Raw genomic sequence first — 27,580 nt, forward strand, 5'->3', positions numbered from 1 at the left:
AGGTTAATGGTGTGTGACCAGTAGTAGGTTACATCAGAAGACCCTTCATGATTAAAGCTTTGTGTGGAAGGACACACTGGGTTCCATTTCAGTTTTGACACAAGTAACCCTTGTCCGCTTTGGGGAAGATAAGCTTTGGACTGGTTAGAGATTCTTTCGAGGGACAAGATGGGATTTGTGCTAGTGTGAAATTTGTGGATCTCGATATCCAGGCTTATCTTGAAATCAAACATGACAGGTTTTCATTCTCAGCACAGAATAACATTATTTTGGTGATGTTAGTAATGATTAACTGCAGCTTGCAAGCTGTGTACATGGGTGTGTTGATGTACGCAGCGGGATCATTTGAAGTGGGCGGCTGAAAACAGCTATCAGCCCGATCTGTTACTACTCTGATCTCAGCAGTAAATCCATAATGTCACCAGCCCAAGTGGTGGGTGGCTGCATGTTCTCTGAGATTGACAGTCATCTGACATTTAATATATGCATGCACAAAGTTAAAAGCAGATACACAATGTTCAAAAGTCTGTTTTATGATTGTTGTTGTTTGTACTTTGCCTGACACCAAGAAAGAACATTTTCCCACTGCACTCAGTGTTATAAAATATCTATAAATACAACATTTTTCATCATGCATATATTAATAAATTCAGACTGACATTCAGGATTCAATATTTTAAGTTAACCGAACAGTTGTGGAGCGTTTGCTTTGTATAGATTGTTGGCCATGATAGCAATCCAGATAATGGCTCTGGTGCTATATGAAAGGAAAATAGAGAAAAGCATTTTTGCTTCCCTCATTTGACTGTCATTGCATGGTGAAACAGGTTTCAATATTACATTTTTAGCACATAAATAAAGGCTTTTTTCATCCCCTTCGTGGAAAAAAATGCAATTTCCTTCCACTTGTATTTGGATTGAATCTTTAATGTTTCGGCTCAAAAGAGTCAATTTAGTTTTCCAAAATTAGCAACAGTGTTCTTTGATAGATTTTGGCACAATGTGCTTTGTTTGTGTTTGATCTTGAACTAACAATGTAATTTCAAAATCTGTTTCAACGTGTAATGAGAATGAATAGCAGAGGAGAAAAAAAGGAAATTTTCCACAATGTAACGTCTCCGCTCCAAGAAGCACAGGATCAATTGATAAAGAGATTTGACATCATTTGGATTTACAGCTTTAAGTAAATTAGCAAAAACACTGTTATGACCCTTTAAAAGTGTATTTATCATTCTATAATGAAGCTCTTTAACAGTTTTCAAATGTGCAACATTTAAATGCAACTCTTCACACAGGTGTGTCTGCTCTGGGGCATATGAGCTGATGAGATGATGATTGGAGAATGCGGTGCGTACCTGCTGGCATACTGCTCTATCCTGGAATGGGTGTCATCATGAGAGAGCTGAGGTGACTGGGACAGCCTGGAAATGAATGGGGTAATGGAGATGAATGAGATTCGGCATGCTCACACAACCTCATTAACACACACAGACATTCACAGGCACATGCACACACGCGCTCAAAACAGGCAGGCGCACACACACGTACAATCTAATGCCCCTTCACAACATCACCTAAAAACAAATCTGATGATCCTAGAAAGAGAAATAGGAGAGCAGGATGATCTACGGTATGGTTGGATGGTTTTTGACAGCGGCTGCTGGGATGAGCAACTGTATGCTAGTTGGATGCTTTAAAGAGGAGAAGAAGGTGACGGTAAGGGGACAGTGGGTGAGTTTTTGTCGCATGATCAGCCAGTGGATCGGGCAGGCAGGCGGGCAGGCAACATGCAGTGCAGTCATGGCTTAGTTGGTGTGAGGGCTTAGGGGGAGGTGAGTAAGGGGAGAAAGGAGTAAAAGGAGGTGTCATTTAAAGGCATTCCAGTCTGGAGACGAGATTGTTGTTGCTGGTGCTCAGAGATACTCACTCGTACTGCTCCGGACACATGCTGATGAGGGTGATGGGACTGTAAGAAAATTGGAGGGAGGGAGGGAGGGAAGGAGGGAGGGGAATAAAGGTACCACAAAACATTTCAGGGTCAAATCCACTCAGCGGGTCAGAACCAAAAACACAGCAGGTGGAGGAAGAAGTGGAAGGTTGAGTTTATCCAACAGTTGAGCAGCTGGACTCAACACAGAGGAGAGTGTAAAACAGTCACTGAAATACACCACATGAGGTTGTGAGTATCCCCTGTGACGTTATCTGAAAGCCACTTCAAAATAAACTTGTGACACAGGAAATTTGTAGGTTGACAGTCAGTTTTGAAAGGGTCAGAATGGGCAAGTGGATCTGTCAGCGTACTGTAATATACCCATGTGGTGTGTGTGTGTGTGTGTATGTGTGTGAGAGCATGAAAGCTCACAGAGAAAAAGGGTTGAGTCAGTTGACTTAGCCACTGTCACACACATTTCATTAAATTGATTTTACAGTTCTTCCTGCATACAGAATGATATGTCCCAAATTTGTTCCCTTTTCTTATTTATTTCTAGCAGGATTTAGTCAAATAGCATGCCAAAAAAAACATGTTTAGAACCTATTTTCTATTAAATCTAAAAAAAAAACTCCTTGTGTTTCGAGTATAAGAACCCAGCAAATGAAGCTACTTGTCATTAGAGTTTCTGGAAATTAAATATGACCAACTAGGGTGTGTGACTTTTAAAGTTTCTGGTTTCTAGTCTGTGATAATTGCTGCTATTCTCAGAGACGCAGATCATAAATTGTTATTTGTAAATAAATTAGACACTTTCTTATCTTGAAGTCGCCAAAAAAAAGTGTTATTTTCATGGAGGAGGCTAGTTAGAATTGGTAAGATAACAGTTAAAGTTCTTCCGCCTCGCACTTTTGTTCCCACATGAAAGCCGGGAAATTCAGAGGGAGACGTGTGGCATGGTGGTTATGTTTTTCACAGTGGGGCAGCTACTGTAGTCACACTTCTGTAGCTGAAAGGAGAATTTGAAATGTAGCAGGGGATTCAGACGGAAAAGACAGAAAGAAACAGAGATAGTGAGAGAAAAAGAGATCGGGGTCGGCGGGGCAGACTGAGCTAACTACTCAGAGCTGGTGCTGCGGCAGTTTGCACGCCCCCGTCGACATCTTTGCCAGAAAGAACAGTCAGTGTGCTCATTTTGTTTTCCAGGATGTCAGTTTTCATCTTTGCCACGAATGTATAGCCTTGTGTTGATGTTTTTTTTTTTTTTCTTTCACCCAAATTTTTCATACCCACATCTAATGTCATAACTTGGCAATTTAACCTTCAGATGGGTGCACTTTAAAAGATGTACATAACACAAGTTACTGTAATAGACAGGGAGAGAGAGGGAGAGAGAGGAAATTGGAAATGAAGTGTGAGGAAAAAAATGGGTGAAGGAAAGCTGACTAAAGGAGAGAGAGAGAGAGAGAGAGAGAGAGAGAGAGAGAGAGAGAGGGGAGGAATCGCAACAGCAAAGACCTTGGGAGTGTTTGGGGTGTGATAAATGTGGTATTTTTAGATGGAAGGCTTGTTGTGCCTGCTGAAGTACAATAGCAGCATGAATAAAGCACATTTCACTTCCACTGGTATTCAGTCTGAACAGGCAGATTTCATAGCTACAATGAACCCAAAGACAAAGGATCAGTCAGTCTACTATGAATATTTTAATTTTATTGCCTCATCTTAAAAAATAAATCCTTTTAAATGCGCACACAGGGCAAGACATTTTAACATCTTTAAAGTCTCTATAAAAAATATATATAAATAAAATAAAAGTCAACGTCTTGCCAGTGGGCTGAATGTCTAGCCTGGGGTAAACAACTGGTAATGGACCTTTTGCTAAGGATTAACACCCACTCATAAGTTGTAACACTTGTGCCGAAGAGCAAGGTTTTTGAATGGGCTTGCTCAAATAATACTTACACTTGCTACTTTAGAAAACTTGGAACCGCTGACTGAGAAGACACTGCCAAAATAGCTAATATCTTTTGTCATCTGTTTATGTAGTTGTCACTGTTTGGTTTCTTTTTTTTTTTGGTGGTAGGGTGGGGTTGAATGGTCTGAAAGGTTTCTCAGAATCAAATGAGTCCATTATGCTGAGGTAGTCACTTTGTCACAGTTAGCACTCCTCTCTGCTTTCTCCTGTCCTCCGTTTTCTCTGTCAGGGGTAAAAGACCGTCTTTGCATGCTGTCACCTCTACCTGTCTGTCAAAAGGACAGCTAGAGGACTGGAGAGAGAAACATATGTGTGTATGTGTGTGTGTTGTGAGTAGACTGAGATAGACAGATACATAAAGAGAGTGTCCTGTTTTCATCTTTCATACACCTGAGAGGTGTGCTATTTATTACAAACCAGTTTTCTTGGGCTTCTTTCTTTCATAAAGTTCATACACATGTGTGACAAATTAGGACACACCTTAATAAATGACTGAACAAAATGAGAAAGCTTGATGAATATAAAATTATGTAAATCTGCTATGGCCTTCAAAGGTACCAGATGCCATAGGTGCCAACACCTATGGGAGATTTTGGAGCAACGTGTTTAACAGGATTTATAGTCAATGAAAATGTTAATGGGAGTCTGGTCATATATCCCTGTGATGTGGACCTTGCTTTACAGTTCAGTGTCAGATTTTATCTCTATACATCCCTAAATATTATACTTGTCCGTAATGTAATAAGTACTAAATTCAAAAACTACTTTGCAGTTATCATCTTTAATTAACCGCAATACAGAGGTTTACTTTTCAGTCCTGTATAAATTTCTCTCTCATTGCCTGCTAGCATGCAGAGGGCACAGAGGACATCATTCTTCTTTAACTTTGTTTTCTGTGATCAAAAGAAAATTATTGTGTTGAGACTTGATCCCGAAAAACAAAATATAGTAATTCAATTGCACGTCCGAACCCATTAACCTCTCTGCAAAGCTTAATGTAGCAGAGACTCGTCTTCTCTATCTGGTTATTTTGGATAAAAAGCAAAAAAAAAAAAAAAAAAAAACAACAAAAAAAACATTAGAATGGTTCTTTCACATTATCAAATACAGCTGTGACAAATCAAAAATCCTATCTGGTGTGAAATGAAGCAAAGATATAAGTGGGAGGTGAGAGTAGGTGGTGTTTTGCTCTCTCAAGGTGGAGAGAAACAGAGTGGGTGGAATTAAAAAAGAGAAACGATGATACAAGAGTGGAAAGGAGAGCGACAGCAAGTGAGTGAGTGCATTAGGGAGGGCAATTATACAGCAGACTATCTCATTTTCTCTTCTGAAGCTACAGTACTTTAAAAATTACAACTTCTTAGGAGATTCATTTGTTAAGACGACCAAGAGAGCCTGACAGCACATTATAAAGGTTTGGGGGGGGGGGGGGGGGGGGGGGGGGGATTTTAAAAATTAAATCTCTTAATATTGTTTAAAAGCAATACTCAAACTCTGTGATGATGTTATTCAGGATGATGTCAATAGTAAGTTTTTGTTTTGTCTCTTGTGTGCACTGTATTGCTTATATGCTTATTACCAACAACATGGTAGCAAATGTGTTGCTGTTTACCTAATCTGTTTAATCCCTTTTTAAGCAGGGACCTAAACCTTGTTCCAATTACAGAAAAATCCATTTCAATTTAGGGCACAGTGTTCATTTTCACTGTGACAATAAAGGTCTAAAATAAATGTGGTATACTCAGCATTTCTTAACACCAGTCTTACTATATATTTGAGCCAAATCTTGTAAGCAGTTAAAAAGCTAAAAATCACAGATAGTGGATTCTTTCTGCACATAAAGCTGTCTAAAGTGCCCACAAGCCTGTGGCTAGATGTAGCAAGCCCACAGCTCACAAGGGAGACATAATCCGAGAAAATAGACGGAAAATGATGACCATGAAATAGTCCTACATTTCTCTAAGTGTCCGTTCCCTTCTGCCGTATTTTGAAAAGATCTCTGTGTTTCGCCACAATTCGTCTACTTTTTAGAGGCATTTATCAGGCAGGCAGCTCTGTAGGAGTCATTTCACAGGGAAGTGAGAATGGAGGGGGGTCAGGAGGAGGGCGGGCCAGGATGGGAGGGTTGAAAGAGGGAGTGCAATCCATCTGAGAGGTGATTGTGCACAACTGGATGTCGGGGGAAAATCTATTGTGAGTGAACAGGTGAGTCATTGCGTGCGCACGCATGAACATCTCTGAGAGTTTTCCGTGCTTACAAGATGCAAAACTTCATAGTTCAAAAGTAAAAGAGCATGAAGTGGGAACGTCAAAATGTAACATTAGAAGTGACTGAGTGACGGCATATTCCACAAAATACAAAACATACTGACAGGCAGACAAAAGGAGACAGGAGAAAAATAGATAAAACGTAGAAAATTTACATAAACGACGTGTGAAAGTACACATGAAAAATGGGCTGCTATTTCGAAAAGGGTTGCAACTGAGACACTCCGGTGGGGAGGATGAGGCACCCGCCTGGGGCATCTGCATAAAGTGGGCCTAGTTAAACGGCTCTCCAGGGGGATTTACGGATGGCAGGAGCAGGGACATAAGTCAGACGTAGTCACTGGGGCCGGTGCCACAGACAGAAGATCTACAGTGCAGCTACCACACCTGATAAAGACTGGGGCCGACAGGTGAATAAGCACATAAAGTGAGCTGGGAATTAACACTGCCCGGAGAGTGTCAGGCATGAGACTTTTGATAAATGGAGATGCACTGATTGCCATTTGAGGACATTTATAACAGAGAGAGAGATTTGACAATAAAACAAAGTGACATCACTGGAGTTATCTCAGTTTGGGATTGAAGACTACAAACTGGGTATTATTGGTGTTACAAACTGGGTGCATGTTTGGAAGTTTGGAAGACTTGGGTTTACTCAGCAGGAAAGTTTTAATGAAAGACACTATCAGGTTGCATTGTGGGAAATGTAGGATTCAAGGTTTTTGGAGATTGACCTACAGTATACTAGAAATCAAAAATGAGAATATCTTGATTTTGACCGTTCCTTTTTCAATCTGTCCCTAAATGTTATGGATGTCCCATACTGAATAACTTCTTTTACACACAGTTTAAAAATTCTGTCACAATCTGTAAATGAACTTAGTTTTGTGATTATCTAGAGCTTCACAACAGTTACGTCTGCCGATCAGATATGAGTGTTGTTCTGTTTCATAAAGACACTCAAGTGTTACTTACGTTTCCAAGTTGTCGCCCTCTAGAACCGTCTGGACAGGAAGGTAGCCTAGCCGAGGATGCTTGGCAAAGTACTTCTTAGATCGGAATTTGTTCTTCAGCACTTTGGTGAAATCACGCATGTCCTCACCTGATGTCGTCTACCAGAGAGAGAGAGAGAGAGAGAGAGAGAAAGACAGTGTGTTATTTATTGCAGTGTGTGTGAGATTATGCATTTCCACTGTCTCTTGTGCACACACAAGCAGCATTTGCATTTGTGTGGAGGAGAATGTGTTTTGTTAATTAGATGCTTAGCAAAGGTGTTCCTCCTGCAGAAGCGGTTTCTGCTTCACAAGCAAACAACAAATTACCACAACAGTCTGACCAGAGGGGGAGAAAATCCCTTTGCAGAGGATTCAGACAACTAAGCGCACACTTACACACACACACACACACACACACACACACACACACACACACACACACACACACACAAGTACAAAACTCCCACAGTGGACAGATATGCTTAAATGAACAGACTCTATTGAGTTCACTTAAGGCTTATTGACTAATCCACGCAATTTAAGATGGTAGCTTGAGCAAACTAACAGCAATTACAGATCAATTACGCTAAAGCTGGAGGAGGGTTGGTACAAGTTTATCTACACGAGTGTGTGTGTGTGTGTGTGTGTGTGTGTGTGTGTATTTATGTATGCTCCTTTCAGTATGGCTTAAGAGATGTGCTTTTTTGGCTGGACTGGCCAACAACCAGCCCTATAACTGTGTTTGTCTATGAGTGAGTGAGTGATGAAGTTACACCATTGGTCGGCCGGCTGACTGTTGGGAGTTTCCTCAGTGGCTGTTGCTCGTCAATAATGAATCGGCGTGAGATGATGGAAGCGGAGGACAGGAGCGCTATGCAGAGTGACTGTGTTTCTGCTCTGAGCTTTGACGCTCTCTCCTCCGGTGTTAAATGCAGTGAAGTTGGTTAAACTCCTGTTTAAACAGACACATACCAGCGTCTCTACTGTCTCCTCCTCTGTCGTCCAGTGTGATCGACTCTGTGGCTGACAGTGGTGTCAGCAGCCGGCAGGAGAGACACTCTGTGGTGTGTTTGGATTTTATAACTGAACTAATAGCAGGACGCAAGCTTTTTATTTCTCTGATGTTTTCACATCACAAACGATGAACAATAGCATTAAAACACCAGTCTTGCAAGTAAAACATGTGACTCATGTAGCGGTTATATCAGTTTAGTGTGGGGCAGCTGTTCTGCAGGTGCGCTTGATTTGACTGCAACTGCGGTAACCAGGCGGAGATAAGCCTCCTGAATTTGCACCCAAAATGCTGTCAAACCTGTCATTTACAATTTCCGACGCAGCCTCCATGATCATCGACCGGGAAAGAGGCAGAAAAAACAGAGGCATACAGGCACAGAGAGAGAGCACACAGTTAAAGCACCCTAAATATTGTTCTCAAATGTAGCTTAAACCATGTGATATGCTGCTTCACTACACTTTACCAGCAAATATTCCTGGGACCACAACAGAAACTTGCTGGCAAACATTTAATATCCAGGAATTCACATTATAGACACTATCACTGACTATTCCTGTAACAAATTGGCCACAATCTCACACAATCCAGCCATATACTTGGTTTTGACCTAATCTTTTTCTATTTAAGATTATTTTTTGTGTAGATATAGACAGAAGACAATAGGAGGGAGAGAAAAATATGAGGTATGACGTACAACAAAGGTGCCGGCCAGAGTAAAACCAAAGACGTTGCAGTTATACGATGGGCGTCTTAACCACTGGGGCACCAGATGTTTTGTGACAGCTAGACATTTTCAGTTATTTTTTCAGTTCCAATAAAATGACGCCAGGGACACACCAGTCACAGTCAAAGCGAAATAAAATCTCCACTTACAAAAAGTAAAAACAATAAAATTACAGTAATCAATACAGCACAGCAGCAAACCCAACTTCCTCAGTATCACTGACAAAACCCATTGGAACTATAAAAATGCCACTCCCATAAAATCAAAAACTAATAAAAAAAAGCAATATTGTGGCCATAAAATAAACAGTATGACAAAGATGAAAGAAAGAATCTTATTAAATGACCGCACCAAGTCTCACAGAAGCCACTATGAATCATTGACTCTCTGTAAAAACTGTTTTTTTGTAGCATCTGCCCAGCTTCATTATTCAATATAGATGTGATATTTTCAAAGGAATAAAACTGAAACACAAAATGGTTTGAGCGTAGGGAGAGGGGTAAATATGATTATATATTACACTGTGATTTTTTTTTAGAGCAAACCAAGAGAAACAATAAAAAAATTTGCACCTTCAAAGGTGTCAGATAAGTTCAGTTGAAGTGACTCAAGTTTTTCATTTGATTACCCCCAGGCAGGAATTACAGATTTGGGTCTCAGATACATCTGTGAGCTTGGAACAGCTGGATTTGGCTGTTTTTTTGTTTTTTGTTTTTGTTTTTTTTACAGCCTTGTTTGCAGTTCTACAAAATTCTGGTTATATATATGCGCTGTCTAAGAACAACAAGCTTCAGGTCATATCGCAGCTTTTCAGTTGGATTCCTGTCAAAGCTTTTCAAGGTTTTTCTTAATTTTGTTCTACAGCCATTCCAGTATTGATCTGACAGCATGCTTTAGGTCATTGTTTGAACAGAACATAAGCTGTTGTATCAGTCTAAGGTGTTTGGCACTGTGAAGCGAGCTGTCCTCAATAATTTGCCTGTATTTGGCTCCATCCATTGCTCCCTTTGTGTATTCCACTTGCTTCTGCTGAAAAGCCTCTGGACAGTATGCGGCTGTCACGGCCATTCTTCACAGCTGTGATGGTGATAAGTTGTGACTGGCTTCTGGCAGACACGGAGCTTAACATTATGGCTGATAAGTTCAAATATTCATTTAATCAGCGCATACAATCTTTTGTCTTAAGCTCTCAGTCTTTCACGGGCCTTTTTGCAGCTTCCAGGCTGCTGTCATGAGCCTCTCTTTTCTGCCAAACAGAACAGATCTCCGCCGCACCGATTGTCCTTCTAACCAGATCTGCCATTAAAACAGTTTTATCAGCGTAGTCCTTAAGTTCATGATCTCATCTGGGGTCTGTCATGCCTGGCTACTCAGCTTGGTTGGGTGACCAGCTCTAAGAGAGTCTAAGAGAGCCCAACAATTTCTTTACTGTGCCCCTGCTATACATATTGTAGATGTACTTTACACAAATAATTTGTAGTCATGTCTAATCAATTGAACTGGCCACATCTGGAGAAGCATAATTTAACTTTAAGTGTTACTGAATGAATGCACTCTAGGAAATGTGGAAAAAAGTCAAGGAGAAATGTTGAATCCTCTAAGAAGGCATTGTTTATTTCTTACTTTTTCATGAAGTTGGCAAGTAAATGCTTGTGTGAGTAACAAACCCTGTAACAAAGCGCTAATCTTTAACCAACATTCTAAGTGTTTGTTGCTGCAACACAGCTGAAAATAAGATAATGTTCTTTCAAAGTCATGGCAGGCAGCTGCTGGGCATCTTAACTTGGGAAAGAATGATGACTGCTCCCTACAGCTGCTCCTCCGAAGTCAATATCTATCCCATTTGCAAAATTGAAAAAGCAAATTAAAAAACAGAAATGAGGAAAGTCTTCACTTGAGTCACTCAAAGTTTGACGTTAAGCAATATTGAAACGAGTTGGCCCGCAAGTCTGCGATCCTAATTGAGAAAAGAGAGCAATGTTCAATTTCGCCAAGCTCCCCTTTTCTAATATTCTTCTCTCTGCGTAGTAGTAAAGTGAAATATTGCTTTCTGGCAGACATTATAAAAAGACCTCAGAGAGCCATGAGTACTTTACCATTTGTTCATGTAAATTCAAATGAAGCCAGAGGTCTGTCAGGAGGGTTGATTGTGGAACAAGTTGGAGAAATCAACTGCGTGGGACGTGGGACATAGAGGCAAGGGGCAAGAGTGATGTCAATTTGTATTAATCATGGTGTGGGGATAAAAATCTGTGCAGAGAGACACATGAGGGGGACTCATTTCCCAAAAGCAGGTCCCCACAAGGTAAACCATTAAATGTTCAGGTTAAGACTTGGTTATTGGTGACAGGTGAGGTCAGGGCTGGGTTAAGATATGGTTAATGTTAGGTAAAGCTAAAGGGAATGAATGTAAGTCAGTGCAATGTGCATTTAAGTGACACAAACAAGTTTGTATGTGTAACTGTTTTGATTTGATGGCCTTTGGGATACACTTGTATAGGGTCAGTATATGGACATCCCATGTGTCCAATTAGGGGAAATCCTAATGCTATAGCATACAGTCATATAATACTTAAGACAATAGTGCACATATAAGGGGTCTCCCAGTGGCTTCTGAGTTAAGATGCTGAACTGCAAACCACCTGTTCTGACTCTGGCCAGGGACCTTTGTTTCATCTTTCTTTCTCTCATTCCCTCTAATCTCTCGCTGTCGCTGTCTGATAAAGGCTTAAAATGGCAGAAGGAAATAAATAAATAAAATAAAACACTAAAAAATAATGTGCTTCCAAATTTATGGCAACATTATCGGTAAGGTCTGAGATCTGAATTTGATGTGGAAGAACTTAACTGGCCTGCACAGGACTCCTACCCTCTACCTCATCAAACTCTTTTGGGATGAACTGGAACATAAAGTGCAAGCTGGACCTTATCACCCAAAATCAGAGACCCGACCAGTTTGCAAAATCTTGCGATAAGCTTTCCCAGAAGAGTGGAGTCTTAAACATACCGTATTAATGCCCACAGTTTTGTAATGACATGCTCAACAATCACATATGGGTGTTATTCTCAGGAGTGCATGCACTTATGTCCATGTATTGTATCTTGATATGCAAACCAGAGAGTTAAACAATACTAGGAAATTAAAACAGCATGTTTTCAGAATAAGCACATATATAAACTGAAACTGCTGTGAAAGTAACATACAGTAGGAGTAAATATACAGGGAGTTGTAAGAGTGCGAGTCATTAGGAGAGAGATAGTTTTAATGAAAGATGGGATGGGAGGTAACCAAACTCGGAAAGTGTGAATGTGTGTGCTTTCATTAAATGGATGAGCGGAGTGTGTGAGCATGTGGAAAAGAGATATGAGATGAGCTGCTGAACAATGTGTGTGCCTATGTATATATGTGTGTGTGTGTGTTACTCTCTCACCGGGGTGCAGTACTCCACCATTGGGTAGTTGAGCTTGTGGCCCTTGGCAGTGCGCCCAGAAAAGAAGCAGCTCTGACACACGTCGTAGTTGAAATGCTTCAGACTGCGATACCTAGTGGGAGAGGAGAGAGAGGGAGGTTAAAAGTGAGATAAGTTGAGCTGGGAAGTAGTGTGCGTAGATGTCACTTACATGTCCTCGGGGAGTGTGTGTATGTGCGTGCAAATGAGCACATATGTAGCAGTGCAACATGACTCATCTCCGGGCTACACTGGGGCCTCCTGGAGAGCTGTCGATTTCCACTGTCACTCTGTCACGCAGTCCTTCCACATACACATGTTCATGTGCATGAGAAGCATTCAAACCATCCTCAATATGCTGACAGTGTGGCAGACATTTGGATTTCCACCAAAACACAACGATGTGACAACAACTGTCAGGATGTTGTCCTCAGCAGCTGTAGCCAGAAGGCCATTTAACAGCTAAATAGAGACAGAAGCCGTTCAGACATAATAGCTTAAGTCTTTTATCTTTCTCTCCTCTCCAGCTCTCCCAAGGTTAGCTGACTGATGAGCTACGAGAGGGAGCCATATATCAAAGGATGCAACATCGCACACAACACTGCCAAGTCAAATGCGCCATTACGTACTGACACGGAGCATATTACTGTGAAGAGGGGGCGTTAATTCACCTTCACAGCAGGAGGTGCCGGGATGCCCCTAATTAATGAGTTTATCCACTAACAATTTTGGTTTATTATGGAAACCTTATGTCTGGTCTGCTTTGGGAACATCATGATATCTGTTAAAAAGCACTTTTTATTAAACACTTTTTGTGTCCAGTGCAGGTTGCTTTGTGCAGAAATGATCAATATAATATGAATTCAAGGCAATAGAGGATAAAGAGCTGTAGCAAAAAAAGTAGTGGAGGAACAAACCTTTGCACAAATCTTTGTAAGGTATCATATTTCCTCAGACTGTGAGCCATTCAGTGCTCCAAACCAAACACAACAAGTCACAAACACAACAAGAACAAATAAAACAACCAAAAAGAGATTAAAACAAAATTGAATCAAAAATAAAGGTCAAAATCCAATTCTACATAAATAATCCTACAAATTATCATAATAAAAACACCACAAAGCTCTTTTGTCTCGCTGGCATTTTGTAGCAGAAGCTATCAAGTTTTAATCAATGCTGGCAGGTCCGACATTGCATATAAATATATGACGCATGCACAGGAAATGGTGCATGTTGAAAGTGGCTCCGTGGCTTGCTAACTATCCCACTCATTTGTTGTGGTTAAGAAAACATTTATTAAATGTAAACATATGTGCTTACACATTATCCTTTGCATGCTGTGTGAGTTTTTGGACGATCCCATCTAAACTGACTAGTAAGACTTACAACAACACAGAACAACAGAACAACAACCTAGAAATCTACTTGTAACACAGTTGGTGTCATGTCTCAAGACCACACAAAATGCCTGCTATGCGTTTTCCTTGCTCTTTCTCTCTCCCTTTCCCTACCTCCATCGTTCCCTCTCATCGATCAATGACAGAACTTGGGAGACGTGTGCTTCATCAAATGTCTGACTGTATTTCTCTTTTTGCTGGCAAAGCAAGGGATCTGAAAGGGACAATCCTGCCACCCTACTTCACTTAGCATGGTGTTATGCTTATCTTCGGCTTCGGAAAAAGCTTTTCTCTGCTGGACTTCTCAGTGAAAATTAAAATTTAATGATAAGTTGATTTAAGCTGTTTGCTGAGGCAACGCCCATCTTTCTTTACCTGTTGTTTCTGTATACTATTGATCCGGGAACAACTGAAACAAAAGCAGTCAGGGGTACACATGTGAGTATGTGAGTCAGTCTCGCACAGTATCAGAGGGTGGTCTGTTATGGATTGCTTGCCAGGCGATCGGCTCTTTTTGAACTTTGAGAATGTGGCTGTGTACTATATGTTTGTGTGTTTATGAGCGTGTTGTTGTGTTTGTGAGTGTGTATGTTTCATTGCAAACCTCCGGATGGTATTTAGCCAGTGGTGTATCAGCTGCTGACATTTAGATAAATGCCTGCCCTCCAGAGCAGATCTGCCCTTTATGCTCAACCATGAGAGAACAAGACAGAACAGTTCCACATTCAGTGTGCGTGTTAGTATGTTTGTGTGTCTGGCCTTTTGTCACCTCTTTTTATTTTGTGCATGTGCTTTACAAACCCTGAATTAAATGCTTCATGTGAGCATGTGTGTGTGCCTTTACCTGAAGCCAACAATAGGACACTCCTTGCAGATGTTACACTTGGCCTGATGCTTTGCCGTCTCTGCGGCAGCTACTCTGTGCAGGACAGGAAGCCAAACCATGGACTGTGGCTCCAGGCGCATCCAATCAACAAACTGCCTGGGCTCCAGCTCCACCTTATTGGTCACCTGGGCATGAAAGAGGCAGTGCCAAGAGTTAGGAGGCTTTAAGTCAAAAGTTTAGCCACCATATAAAATTTACAGTTTATATAAAAAAAGGGCTGATAAACTGTAAAGGCACTTTGTAGCATGATAGAGAAACATACACAACATCATTTCCAGAAATGAAGAACAGACTGTAACTCTTTGCTTGTTACCTAACAAATTTAAGATGACCATACATATCAAAGTGACATTCCCTTCAGGTGCATTCTGGCCTTGAATTGTGGACCAGACTAAGCTAACTTTTATGAGCTCATTATTCATGTTTATTGGTTGAAATATCTTATAATAAACATTGATTTTAACACCCTCACTGCCCTTGTCCTATCTGCCCACAGCTGTTGGCATACAGGTGGAAAAACTTGTGCTTTAAACTTTTGAAGGTGTGATTGTGTATGTATCCAGTATTTGCTTTATGCTAAGTCCAATGTTTTCAATAAGTGAAATAATTTTCTGAGCATCTTTTTGGGATGGTATTTCTTTGTTCAACTGCAGATCATAATGAGCCCATTGGAAAAGCCAGCACTAGGGCAAGAAGCTTTGACATGGCTGCTGTTACTGCTAAACAAATCAAAGACGACCTTTCCATCATTCTTGACACACAAAAAGGGCAACAAATACAGCAAAGGGCAGAATACATTTGAAATAAGAAGAGAGACTAATCAAAAGGAATAGAGCATGTGGGTGTGTGTTCTCCTGATCCCTTCCTAAGTCTTATTGTGTGCAAGACTGTAGAATGTCTCAATTTTATTAAAATATCCTTGTGTGAATAAATTCATGATACAAAACAAACTGAAAAAGAAGCAAATTTCAACTTTAAAATTGAAATGAATCCTCACAGTCAATACTTTTTTAGACTCGACCAAAATGTGTTTAAAGCAATAAGTATCAAAAATGGTAAAGTACAGAAAACTGGTATCAAATATTTGTTCAGATTTGTACTCTTCTTCACCCATGAACAGTTTCAGATTTAAATGTTATTTTTTATTTGAACGATGTTCTTAGTCCCATTACAGCTGATTAGATTTAGACATTTCACATTTGAGAAGTTTTAGTTCTATCATAGAAAAACTTCCTACAAGTAAGAAAAGAGTAGTGCTTTGTATCATTACTGGAACTTGTACCGTAGGTATCGTATCAACATCGTATCAAGGCATTTAAAATTATATCCAGCCCTAAAGATCACCTGTGTAAATGCATTTCGGGCCAAAACTCGTTGAAATGTGAATTTTATGTACATTATTAATTAAGTGTGATTCTTTCATCAAGGTTGAAGCACACATTAAGTCTTCTTCAACTGGTTTTGTAGTCAAACCTTCATCCACATAACATAATTTTTAAATCTTTCATTCATCCATTTGACCTTCCCCTGCACAATCATAGTACCTCTTTGTCTCTCCTTTCCCATACGTTAGTCTCATCTTTGCCCCCCCTCCCCCCCCCACCTTGCCATCTAACAGCAGAATTATAGCACTTACAGATTAATTACTGCAGTGGAGAGATGGCTGAAAGGATGACTAGATAGACGGATGGATGGATAAATGAAGGAGAGTGACAAAGGAACAGTCAAAGAGGCCATATTTATGGCAGCGCAACTCGTTCATCACAGGCCCATTAAACCAAATGGACTGGGTGACTGCACTGTCACTGGCAGGGCAGATTGACACACAGGTGTCAGAGCTTTGCTTGTGTATGTGTGTGTAAATGACAGAGAGGGTGTGTGTGTGTGTGTGTGTGTGTGTGTGTGTGTGTGTGTGTGTGTGTGTGTCAGCCTGATTTCTACCTGCCAATTCGGTTTGATGATTGAATGAACTGCAACTGGACTACAGCTGGCACAGCAATTCATGACCAAGTCTGCGAGCAAATTGTTTGTGCGTGCTTGTGTGTGTACTCATGCATGCTCGCCTCTCAGTGTGCATGTGTGTATTAATATGTTATCAAGAGAGTGAGATGTAGGCAAGGCGACAAGGTGTTTGCATTCTTGTCTTTTGCATTATTTTGAGAAGAAAAAAAAAAGAGAGAGAAAGTTTTAAGATGCCGGTGTCTGCTGCACTCTGCTATTTTGGGAAGCGCAGCACAGGAAATAAGTGAAATTTATAACCTCCTAATTTTAATGTTTGGCTCCCATTTATTACTGCTGAAGCATGAGCCAGGGGAGAAAGAGTGAGAAAAATGAAACTGATCCCAGTGGATGAAGACATCATTAAATGCCAGTAATGTCCAGAGATAAACCTGGAAAAGGGGTTAGCTGGCCGCAGTAAACCACTTGAGGACAGCCAGCAGAAGACTAGGGGCCATTTGAGGCTTCATGGTTGGCCAGCAGAGCCTAAATATTGAAGCTCTTTTACAGGTTTGAAAGAGGCAGGTGTTAGATAGCTGAAGGAGAGTGAGGTACTTCATAACAATTAGCTTCAGGGAAGATGCATTGAAACATAATCTCTTACAGAACTGATTACTTGCAAAAAAACTATCACCTGCAATGTAGCAAACACTAACAAGTGAATTTAGAAACCAATGCAGAAATGTTAGCAGAGAAAGCTCCATGTCCTTTACAATCATAAACAGCCATGCAATAAATCCTGTCTTTTGTTAAGCTTGTGGTGTGTAGCGTAGCTTTTCATACGGTATCAGATAGTAGTAACAAAAATGCTTTGCAAGTATCTTTAATCTGTCTGCTCTTCTGTTGAGGACATAGCTGCCTATTGCATTATATTGCATTTTCTTCATGCAGTGAGAAGCTTGTCTTTTTCTCATTAATTTCATTTTTCAGTTGAGAATACATCCGGTAATCATTCATTCGTTCATTATGTTATTACCCAATCTGTGATGAAATTGAATTCCTGGCTTATATGATTCTGTATATGTTTCTGGATGTCTACACTAACATGTATGTGTTGAGTGCACATCTACATGCTTGTGTGTGAACATACGTGCTGGAAGCAGCTGCGGACACTGGGTTCGATGTTGGAGCCTCCGAAAGCAGCCACCTCCCCCAGCTGCCTCGGGATCTGGATGGCTTCATGAAGCAGCAGACCGAGCTGCCTCTGGTCACATGTGTCACCTGCTGACGCAACCTGGCTGAAGAGGTCTGGGGGGGCGGGTGGATGATGGGGTGGTGGGTGGGTGAGGAAGAGAGAGGGAGAAAGGGACAAAGAGAAAAAAAAATGAAAAAGAGGGAGTGAGGGAAAGAGTCAGAGCATGTGGGTGATATTTAAAGTAAGAAATATATGTATAAATAGATGTGGAGCGAGAAAAAGTGACAGTATAGAACGGAGTGGGAGGGAAAGTGTTAGTATGTGCGTGGGTGGGAGGTGGTAGGGAGGACATGGAAGACACTAGGGAAAAGATACATTTTTAATCTTTCTGACTCACTTCTTTCATGCCAGAATCTTTCTACCTAAATCTCTCCATCCCTGCCTCCAGCTCACATTCTTAGGGAGATTGACAGAGCTGTACTAGATGTGGATGCCTGCCCAGTGACACACAGGCCTGGCCAGTGAACACGTTATATTTTAAATGAAGTTATGAAACATCTCTGGGGCTCGTGCACAAACTGAGCAAAGAGAGCACGGGGGGTGATCCAGAGAAAGAGCGGAGGAAGAGGGAGAAATGAAGGGCATGACAGGTCTTTCTGCTCCGCTTGCAGCTGACTTTGATCTCTGTGTGAGGCCTGGCCCTGATGCCAGCTCCTGTTATGTACAGTATGTGTGTGTGTGTGCAGTACATGCAAACACCAGCAATGATGTGTGTTCGTAATCCCCTTCCTTCACACCTTTTGTGTCATTTGCCTGATCAACCCCCACGCCCACAACTTGCTACTTTCTGCTCATTTGACATACGCAACTGTCACAAAACAAGTGTCAAATGGCAGTATGCCTGGTTAGGTGTGTGTCTGTGTGTGTGTGTGTGTGTGTGTGTGTGTGGGTAAGTGAAGGTGAGTTGCTGTGTAGCTATATGCATGAGACTGACAGCCAATGAGACTCTAAGAGTACAGGAGGACGGACGCAATCAGGCGTGCTTGATACCCTTCTCGGGCTAATAGAAACTGCCAGTGGAACCAATAGGCTCAGGGATGGAGACCGTGCCATGGCGAGAGAAAGAGAAAGGGAGGAGAAAGAGGAAGAGGGGAAAGAGGATGGAGAAAAGGATGGATGAGAGAGTAAGTAAGATAGGACCAAAGACAAAGTGGCACTGGTAGATTGATGAACAATGCTGTGAGCAGTGACAGCGGAGGAGGATAGACAGAGAGAGATAAAGCAGCAGAAACAAAGAGCAGGAAGCCAAAATGACAGTCTCCTCCCAGTGCAGCAAGCCTATATTCATGCTTCCTAATCCTCAAAAATAAATCAGAACAAAAAAATTAAATAAAGAACAGGGGAATGCGTAGGAGGTCTCTCATCCAATTAGGCAACCAATTCTCTAGTTCCTCTCTCTCTCTCTGACTTTCTCTCTGTATGAGGCTGATTAATACTTGAGGTGGGAATCACAGATTAACTATTGATACAATACTATCACGATATTCCTCCCATGATCACGATATATCACAACAAAGGCGATTCTGCGATACACGGTATATCACTAAGAAATAGTTTACAATATGTCACGATATCTGTAACTGAAGACGAAAGAAAAAATATTTCAAAGAGCAGGAAATAGTCAGATAATGTACAATATTTATTAACAGTACATTAGTTTCACAGAAAAGAAATGCCACCTCAGTTTATATAAATATCAGCACACTGCGAACTTTAGCTTCAGTTTATAGCAGCACACTGCTAACTTTAGCTTCAGTTTGTATAAATATCACAACACTGATAACTGTAGCTTCAGTTTGTATAAATGTCACAACACTGCTAACTTTAGCTTCAGTTTGTATAAATGTCACAACACTGCTAACTGTAGCTTCAGTTTGTATAAATATCACAACACTGCTAATTTTAGCTTCAGTTTGTATAAATATCACAACACTGCTAACTATAGCCTCAGTTTGTGTCTCTAACAGAGCTGCTGGTCACGTCAGTAAGCCTGACAACAGAGAGGCGATGTCGTGCTAATAATCCAAAGATTTATCCCTTTTCTGTGGCAGTAAACACACATGACCCGCCAATAACTGTGCTATATTCAGAGCTTTATAAGATAATCAGGGCTGATGTGTGATGACATAACATGGCTGCCAACTCTCACTCGTTGACTGTGAGACTCACGCAATTGACACTTTTCACACACTCTCACGCCACACATTCATTTTCTCATGCAGAGAAAAAAAATTCATAACCAATAATGTTGTGGCGTGAAAAAAGGACACTAACAGCGCACAGACAGACAAGACAGAGCAGCACTGTGTTATTCAGACAATCAGGGGGAAAGCGAGAAACATACACAAATCTATATTGTAATGTATTCCTATGCATGCTGCTGTGAGTAATCTCAGTCAGCGTCTCTCCCTCTCCTCTCACACCGTCCGCATGCAGGCAGGAGTGAGAGTGAATTACTATGGTTATGGGGACACTCTGTGTCTGTGTTTTGTGATTCCTAATAATAGGTTTTTAGGTAACCTACTACCATTTTAGGCTACATAATGTTTTTATAAATATAATTTCAAATATGAAATAGCCATTCTTCTAATAATCATTTCCTGTCTTGATCCACCCAATTATAAACTGTTCTTGATGCATTCTTGGTTTTCATAGCACCCTCAATCTAACTAATCTAGACTAGTGCAAGTGGCTGTTTCTTGACTTAATCCAAGAGGTAAAGTGGTGTAGAACTGCAGAAAATTTGTTTTAAATTACAATTGGCTATTACAAGTCTGGACCCCCAGTCTCCCTGCCAATTATGTATCTTTACAAGTTTACTCTCCCATTTTAAAACATAACCAGGGGCCCATGCTTGCACATGTTGTCTTTCTTCATGCATGTGCAGGCAGTGGGGTGGCTCACGGATTTCAATCATTGACTTTATGGATTTCAGTCATGTTAAGTTGACAGGTACACAATGGTCATTTGTCTAATTTTATGAATTTGTTCGGTGTTACTCAGGATCTGTTGGTGTAAAGTTGTAGAGTTGGCCTAAGTAGAGCAAGGTCAGTAAAGTTATTGCAGAACTGCAGCACTAAACAAGGCCAGAGGTCGAGTGGGTCAATTTACCATGAACAATGCTCATTTTATTATGAACAAAAATAAGTACTACTAAAATACCTCCCCAGCCCTAATTAACACTGCTGAGATTAGCTTACAGCTGTACTGGAGCGGTAAGGGATAGACTTTCTAGACTGACCTGCACAGGGAGCTGGGGAGTGGTGTGTTTAAGTGCATGTGGGCAGCAGATATCTTACCTAGTCATTGACACTTACATTTGTATTTCTCCTCCAGGTGTCCCTTAGAGAGAGAGAGCAATCCAATCTTCATGGACAGGACGCGGATCTTCCCGCTACGACCACTGCAGGGCCCCGACAAAAACATACATCAGTCAAATATATTGTGTGTGTATTTTTGTAAATACAGTATATTTTTGTGTGCTCAGTTCAGTTCAGATCTGAATTAAGTGCAACAGCAGTGACAGAAAATCATTACTTGGAAATAGTGTATGTGTGCTCTTGTACTTCTATCTTCGAGTGAGAGCTGGTGAGCTTCTAATGGCATATACTTTATACAAACAAACAGTGTTTAGACAAGTATGCATGTTGATGTACAGCATGTGAAGACGTGATTATACAGTGTGTCCATGCTGTTCAAGCCAATGCAGAGTGTATTTAAACAGGTGCGCATGCATGTCTGTTCCCAAACAAACTCAGTGTATAACAGCCATTTGCATACCAGCTGAGTCACTTTCAGGTGCACATAGCATATTGACAATGTCTGAGCATGTAGAGTATGAGTGTGTAAGTGTGTATAAAATCATTATCATTCAAATGTGGTACTGTAGCTGATTTTGAACATTTTACGTATGTATAAGCTTAAATGGATAAACAAACAATAACACGAGGGATTCTTGAATAATTGAGTTGAATTATTGATTCAGTTAAATTTTAAAAAGCCAAGATACAATGTAAAAAAAACAAAAGACAGAGACTGATTCATAATCCTTTGTCCTAAATGCAACACAGATGGTACACATACGTGTCATAGACATTCAGCAGCCAGTTGAGACTCATGTCGACGCAGAGTGGCACATTGACCAGGTCTTTGTGCTCCTGCTCCAGGCCGTCGTAAATGGACGTCAGGCAGTTGATGACGTCCGGAACGGACAACAGCTGATTGTTGTTTGTGAGCTTGTGCTGCTCAAAGGTGTTCTGGGCCACGCTAAGGTCCAACAGGTCCACTGCAGATGACGATCCGAGACAAAAGATGGAGGGAAGAGTGGTAGAGGAGTGGCCAGGGCAGGTAGAGGAAGATGGAAAAGAAGGGACAGAGTAGGAGAGAAACAGGGAGGAAGGACAAGAGGTGAAAGTGAAGAAAGGAGGATAGGAAAAGGTTGACAAGAACAGTGAAAAGGAATAAGACAAAGAAGATAAAAAAGAACAAGAAATCACATAAAAGGAGACAAGGGATGGAAAGAAAAAGAGTTAGAACCATTCATAGCATTTCCAACTTCTTCCTTTGGCTTTCAGCAGAAGCTCAGGTTTTTTGAAAATGCCAGCATAACTGAAGGAAAACTGAAAACGACACAGAGGCATTTCAAAACTGCAGACTTGACTGATATTTTGTCCAAAATAGTTCAAAACAACTATCTGCGAGAGTCTGCTGGGAGTACAGGCACAGAACAGACAGCTCATTGTGGTGAAATATTAATATGAGAGAGAAATCTGAACAAAAAAGATAAACAAGGAAAAAAAATCAAGTGACTCAGACTGAGAGCAGAATCTAGTTTCTTCTAATTTAATTTGTTGGCTACATCTTCAATGACAAAGCAAAAAAGAATGTTATATTTTTTATCAGTTGTACTCCCATCATGCTCTACTGTATACTGTAGCCATCATTTATCTTCAGAGGGAAAGAGACTGGGAAAAAATGTACAGAAACAGGCTAATCTAAGTCCTTTGTGACAACACTATTAAACAAAGTAGCCAGCTGCATAAATTCACCAGGTGTGACAGATAAACACACCTTCAGCAGCTATAGTTTGGTAGATACTGTCATTCTCTCTCTCTCACACACACACACACACACACACACACACACACACACAGTCAGTGGTGTCTCATTGACACATTGTGGTAGTTATACTAATTCAGCATGACTGAGTTTAAACTTCAAGAACTCCTTGCTGTGCCTTTATTCTGTCATGTATCAAGATACTACTCAAACTGTTCAAGACTAAATCTGATACGAAATTATTTAAGATGATTATTTTTGCAGTGAATGTACAACATATTCAAAAAACGTAGAGTTAGCACCTAGTGTGCAGTTGGGACATTGTGTTTTACTTGAATTTAAGGACCTATTAAAGCCTCAGATCATGATGGAATTCTTAATTAGTGCAAGCAAAGGTCATCATGCTGTTCTATATGCATTTCTCCCTCCGACTAACTGGCACTTTTCCACATACCATTTAAAAACTGCTCCCTCTCCTGCAACCCTCATTCCCCTCTCCTCCTCTTCTCACACCTCCCCTCTCTTGCCCCATTGGTCGGTCTCTGTGAACCCCTCTGCAGCTCCTTGCCTTGCGTTACCCCCTGTTCCCCAGCCAGCACTAATTACTGGGGTGTATCCACGTGGAGCGGGCACAGCAGGGCAGCCATTCTGTCACAAAGCAAAACTTTACTTCTCTCCAGCTTTCTGGCTACACATGCTGATATGAAGTGGAGAGGCTGTGGCACATTAGCGGGATGCCACGCAAGCTCATTTGTGCTTCTCCAGCCCCCTTGGCACAGACTTAACCCAATTAGCCGTATCATAGTATCCCTGTCATGCGTGTTGTGTGTGTGTGTCTGCACACATGCCATTCTCTCTCACACACACAGGCATGTAGCCTACACATGCAAATTTGCAAACATTCATACAGGTCTCCGAGCCAAGATTCCACATGAATCCAGGCTAATAGCTAATAACTACTGATCCTTCTGAAGTGCGAGTGCCTGTGCCTGTGTGTGTGTGTGTGTGTGGCCGTGTTCTGCGAAGTGATTGTTCTAATCTAATGGATGAAATTGAATTGCAGTGCCCCAAGTCGAAATCACTCAGGCTAATGCATTCCCGTCACAAACACACGCATAAGATCAGAGAGGCAATATAAGATAGAAGACTAAAATGCCTGAATGCCTGAATCACTCAAACTCATTAACAACCAACAAACACAATATCACACTTTGATACCTATGATTATTCAGGTACACAGGCCTAAAGCTGCTTGCACACACACACACAACTACAAAAGGCATGGTGTTTTTTATCTTTTGGTTTCACACATCCACACAGAGCAAACTTCTTACAACAGCAGGATGTAAATGAGTGGTGTGGGCACGCAGACTGTGTTGCTATAATAATGTCAACAGCTGGATAATAGTTTGTCACATTTGGAAAACATTTGTCACTGTTACACTGTGCTGAGCCCAAGTAGCTGCTGCCATGCTGGTTGAAACCTCACAAGGGAGGAATCTGCATGCACCTGCAGTATGTGTGTATGTGTGTGTAGATGGGGTAGATAGCCACCTGAGATAGTAGGTAATAGCTGCCTTTATCAAAGCTTCCATTATAAACGAGAAAACAGCAGCTCTTGTGTTGAGAAAAATACTAAAAAAGACCAGCCTAAAACAAAGCCCACCTGTGCACACCAAATGAGTCTATGCTCAACAGGCTTAACACAAGCACCAGCTGTGACTGTGAATGGACAAAATCCATGCGCACGCACACGCACACACACACACACACACGGACACAATGCGTGCAATTTTACAGCCAAAATATCCTTGGCTCCTGTGCTGTTCTGGCACAGCATCTGGCAAAGCTTCAAATCATTACTGCATCCCCTCGTTGCACCCAGACTTCAAAAGAAGCAGACCATGAGTGTAGGTAGTAAGGTGTGTGTGTTTGAGCATCTTACTTACAGCACAGTGCTTTCTGTAGTCTGCGGATCTTCATGGCTGTTCGGTATGCTGAGAATCTCACATTGTTCAAGTCCGCTACAGGCGGGAATAGAGACAGAGAGATAAAAAGGTAGATGGCCAAAGAGAAAATGGAGGCAGAAAATCAGAAAACAAAGTGCAACAGAAATCTGCCTACTGGGCAACACAAGCAGGACCTCCGTCTTCAATGAAAGCCGACTGTTAGTTATTGTCTATGGAGATGACCGAGGGGAGTTTGGGGGGTGTAATGTGGACTGTGTAATTAGGTTAGTGAGTTGTGTCTCATTGGGGGCTGGTGCTATTTGTTGAGCTGCTGGCCTACAGCAAACACTCCCAAAGTTTCACAGCTTATTACTTATCTGGATGCTCATTAAAAAAACAGTCACACTGGCCACCCCACAGGGATAGATACATGCATATGGATAAGACCAGGGAGCAAGAGAGAGGAAAAAGATCAGGGTGCAATTTCAATCAAGTTAAAAGTAAAGAATAAACTAAATGGTCAAGTGAGAAATAGGTCAACAGGATTTAGTTGATTCCTCACCAGAGAAGAGCCTTCAAAAGATCAGGGGCCTGTTTCACCAAATTTGCAACATAATTTCCTCTTTTGTTCATTTTTACCTGTTTCACTTATCAAAACAAACACTATACTTGAGACCAATGCATGATTATGCAAGAACACTGTAATACTCACAAATGGACATGCAATTTGCAAACAATCACTTTTGAAAAATCATGATGACACAATTTGCAATATATGTGTAAGCAGTGCTCGCAAAGTCGCTTTTTTGAAATGGGCCCCTGATCCTTTAAAGATCTATACTGCCATGAAACAGGCTTTGTTTAACTGTATTTAAAGGGTCAGTTCACCCAAACTACACTGCCTTACAAAGCCAATATGCAGTAACCACATATTTGGTTGCACTGACTGCACTTCAGCTAGTTAAGGCTAACTGGAGAGCAGTCACAGCTAGCCTTAGCTAAGGCAATTTACCATCTTTTTCCTAACTGTTTCCTGTAGTTGAAAACTTAATTTTGATACCCCAACATCTGAATAACCAAGTTTGTTATACTACATAAATCAGGCAGAAGCTAAATCAAAACATAATGGAGAAAAACAGTAACATCAGATACACTAGTCCTGCTAAAAGCTAACTAGCCTAGCTTAAATGCTCTTTAGATTGTCCAGAGTGCAGAGTGATTTTGTCAGAATTTATTTCTGTTTTTCTGCAGAGGGAAATTTCTCCTAAAAAGTAATATAGTTAAGACTTTAAAACTCATTTCACTGTTTCTGTACTTGCTGTCTACCTTTGTAAGGTAGTACAGATAAACACATCTTATGACTTACCTCTTGTGGTATCTGTCAATGGAGGTAGTTTGAAGTTTATTTTCATGTTCTGAAATATCTATCTCTGAAATTTCTGCCTCCATCACAATACAATGGCAGTGAAAGGAATTTTGTTTGTGGCACCCACAGCAATGACAAATTACATTTTAAAAATTCAACAGAAACATCTCAGCCCTGAGTAACAGGGCTGCTTATTCTGAAAAGACACACTGACTACGTTTACATGCACAAAATATTCCAGTTTTTGTCCTTATTCCAAAAAAGACAATATTCCTACTAAGCTGTTTACATGGCTAATGAAAATGAATAAACCTCTACTATTCCCGTTTACATGCAGAGGGTTGGCTGAGTGTCTTTGGTGCACCATACCGAGTTGTCACCGTAACGCCATGGCTGCATGTCAGGATAATAACCAATCCCCTGTGTCCCCGTCATGGAGAAGGTGCACTCTGTTTTTCCAGCCCACCCTGAACAGCTCTCCACTCTCCTCTAATTCCTCTCCTCTGTCTGCCTTCTTGCTCCAGCATATGTCATTTTGCCTGCGCAGGGGTGCGTTACACAACCAGCCCATCATGCATCTCTATTCCAGCCTTGCAAACTGTTGGTGAGTTGGTTTGTTTACAATGCACAGAGCTGAATGTAAACAGGCAAGAAGCCGTGAGTCGCAAACTGCGGTAAAAACCCCAATTGAGACACATATTCTGAATTTGCTGCATACATATCCAAAGAATGCCCCTAAAACTTGAATAATATCGGCATATCCCACATGTTTTAATTGGAAAAAGCTACACTCGGATTGAGGCCTAATTCGAAATATCCAAACGGAATATGCTGTTTAAGTGACGTGTATCAAATTCAGAATAATAGTGGAATATTAGTGTGCATGTAAACGTGGTCATTGTGAATGGTTTGTACTGAATTACTTTCTACCTGAGAAATGTATAAAAACAGTTGAATTCTGTGAATTAATAACTTTTTAAAACTTTGAGCACCACAAATGAAGTTCAGCTCTGTTGTACTGGGGTGGAGGCATAAATCTCAGCGACAGTTACAGTATCTAGGCAAATAAAACCAAAACTACATACATGTCTAAATACCACTGGAGGTAAATTTTAAAAAAGATTTCTGAAAATATAATGTAAGACGCACTTTAAGGTCCTGAAGACAATGTGTGTGATTGTGTGTGATTCCCACCTAGTGACTGGTAGAGCTCCGTCATCTTTGGATGGTCCCAGCAGGTTGTCTGTGTCTGGTGACTGAAAACCACAGCAATAAAAGACACCCATCAGACTAAACAAATAAGCAGACACACAAACAAAACATCAAACATCCTGACATCAAAACACGTACATACACAACCTGACAAACATTTTCA

General features: G+C 40.9%; 1 protein-coding gene across 6 annotated transcripts in view; it reads right to left on the reverse strand.

Moving 5' to 3' along the window:
* utrn (utrophin) overlaps positions 1-27,580 on the reverse strand; it is a 182,938-nt gene that overhangs the window by 19,666 nt on the left and 135,692 nt on the right. For 5 of the 6 annotated variants that reach the window (XM_042391219.1, XM_042391218.1, XM_042391221.1 and 2 more), the window contains 10 exons: positions 27,400-27,461; positions 24,840-24,914; positions 21,916-22,117; positions 21,150-21,235; positions 17,728-17,885; positions 14,598-14,764; positions 12,339-12,450; positions 7,149-7,285; positions 1,928-1,966; positions 1,356-1,421 (listed from right to left, as the gene is read on the reverse strand). In XM_042391219.1, coding sequence (XP_042247153.1) covers positions 1,356-1,421; positions 1,928-1,966; positions 7,149-7,285; positions 12,339-12,450; positions 14,598-14,764; positions 17,728-17,885; positions 21,150-21,235; positions 21,916-22,117; positions 24,840-24,914; positions 27,400-27,461 — 1,104 coding nt within the window. The remainder of the gene's footprint in view (positions 1-1,355; positions 1,422-1,927; positions 1,967-7,148; positions 7,286-12,338; positions 12,451-14,597; positions 14,765-17,727; positions 17,886-21,149; positions 21,236-21,915; positions 22,118-24,839; positions 24,915-27,399; positions 27,462-27,580) is intronic. The other variant, XM_042391220.1, reaches the window with a different exon arrangement.

The sequence above is a fragment of the Thunnus maccoyii genome, chromosome 17 (genome assembly GCF_910596095.1).
Source record: "Thunnus maccoyii chromosome 17, fThuMac1.1, whole genome shotgun sequence".
NCBI classification, from domain to species: Eukaryota; Metazoa; Chordata; class Actinopteri; order Scombriformes; family Scombridae; genus Thunnus; species Thunnus maccoyii.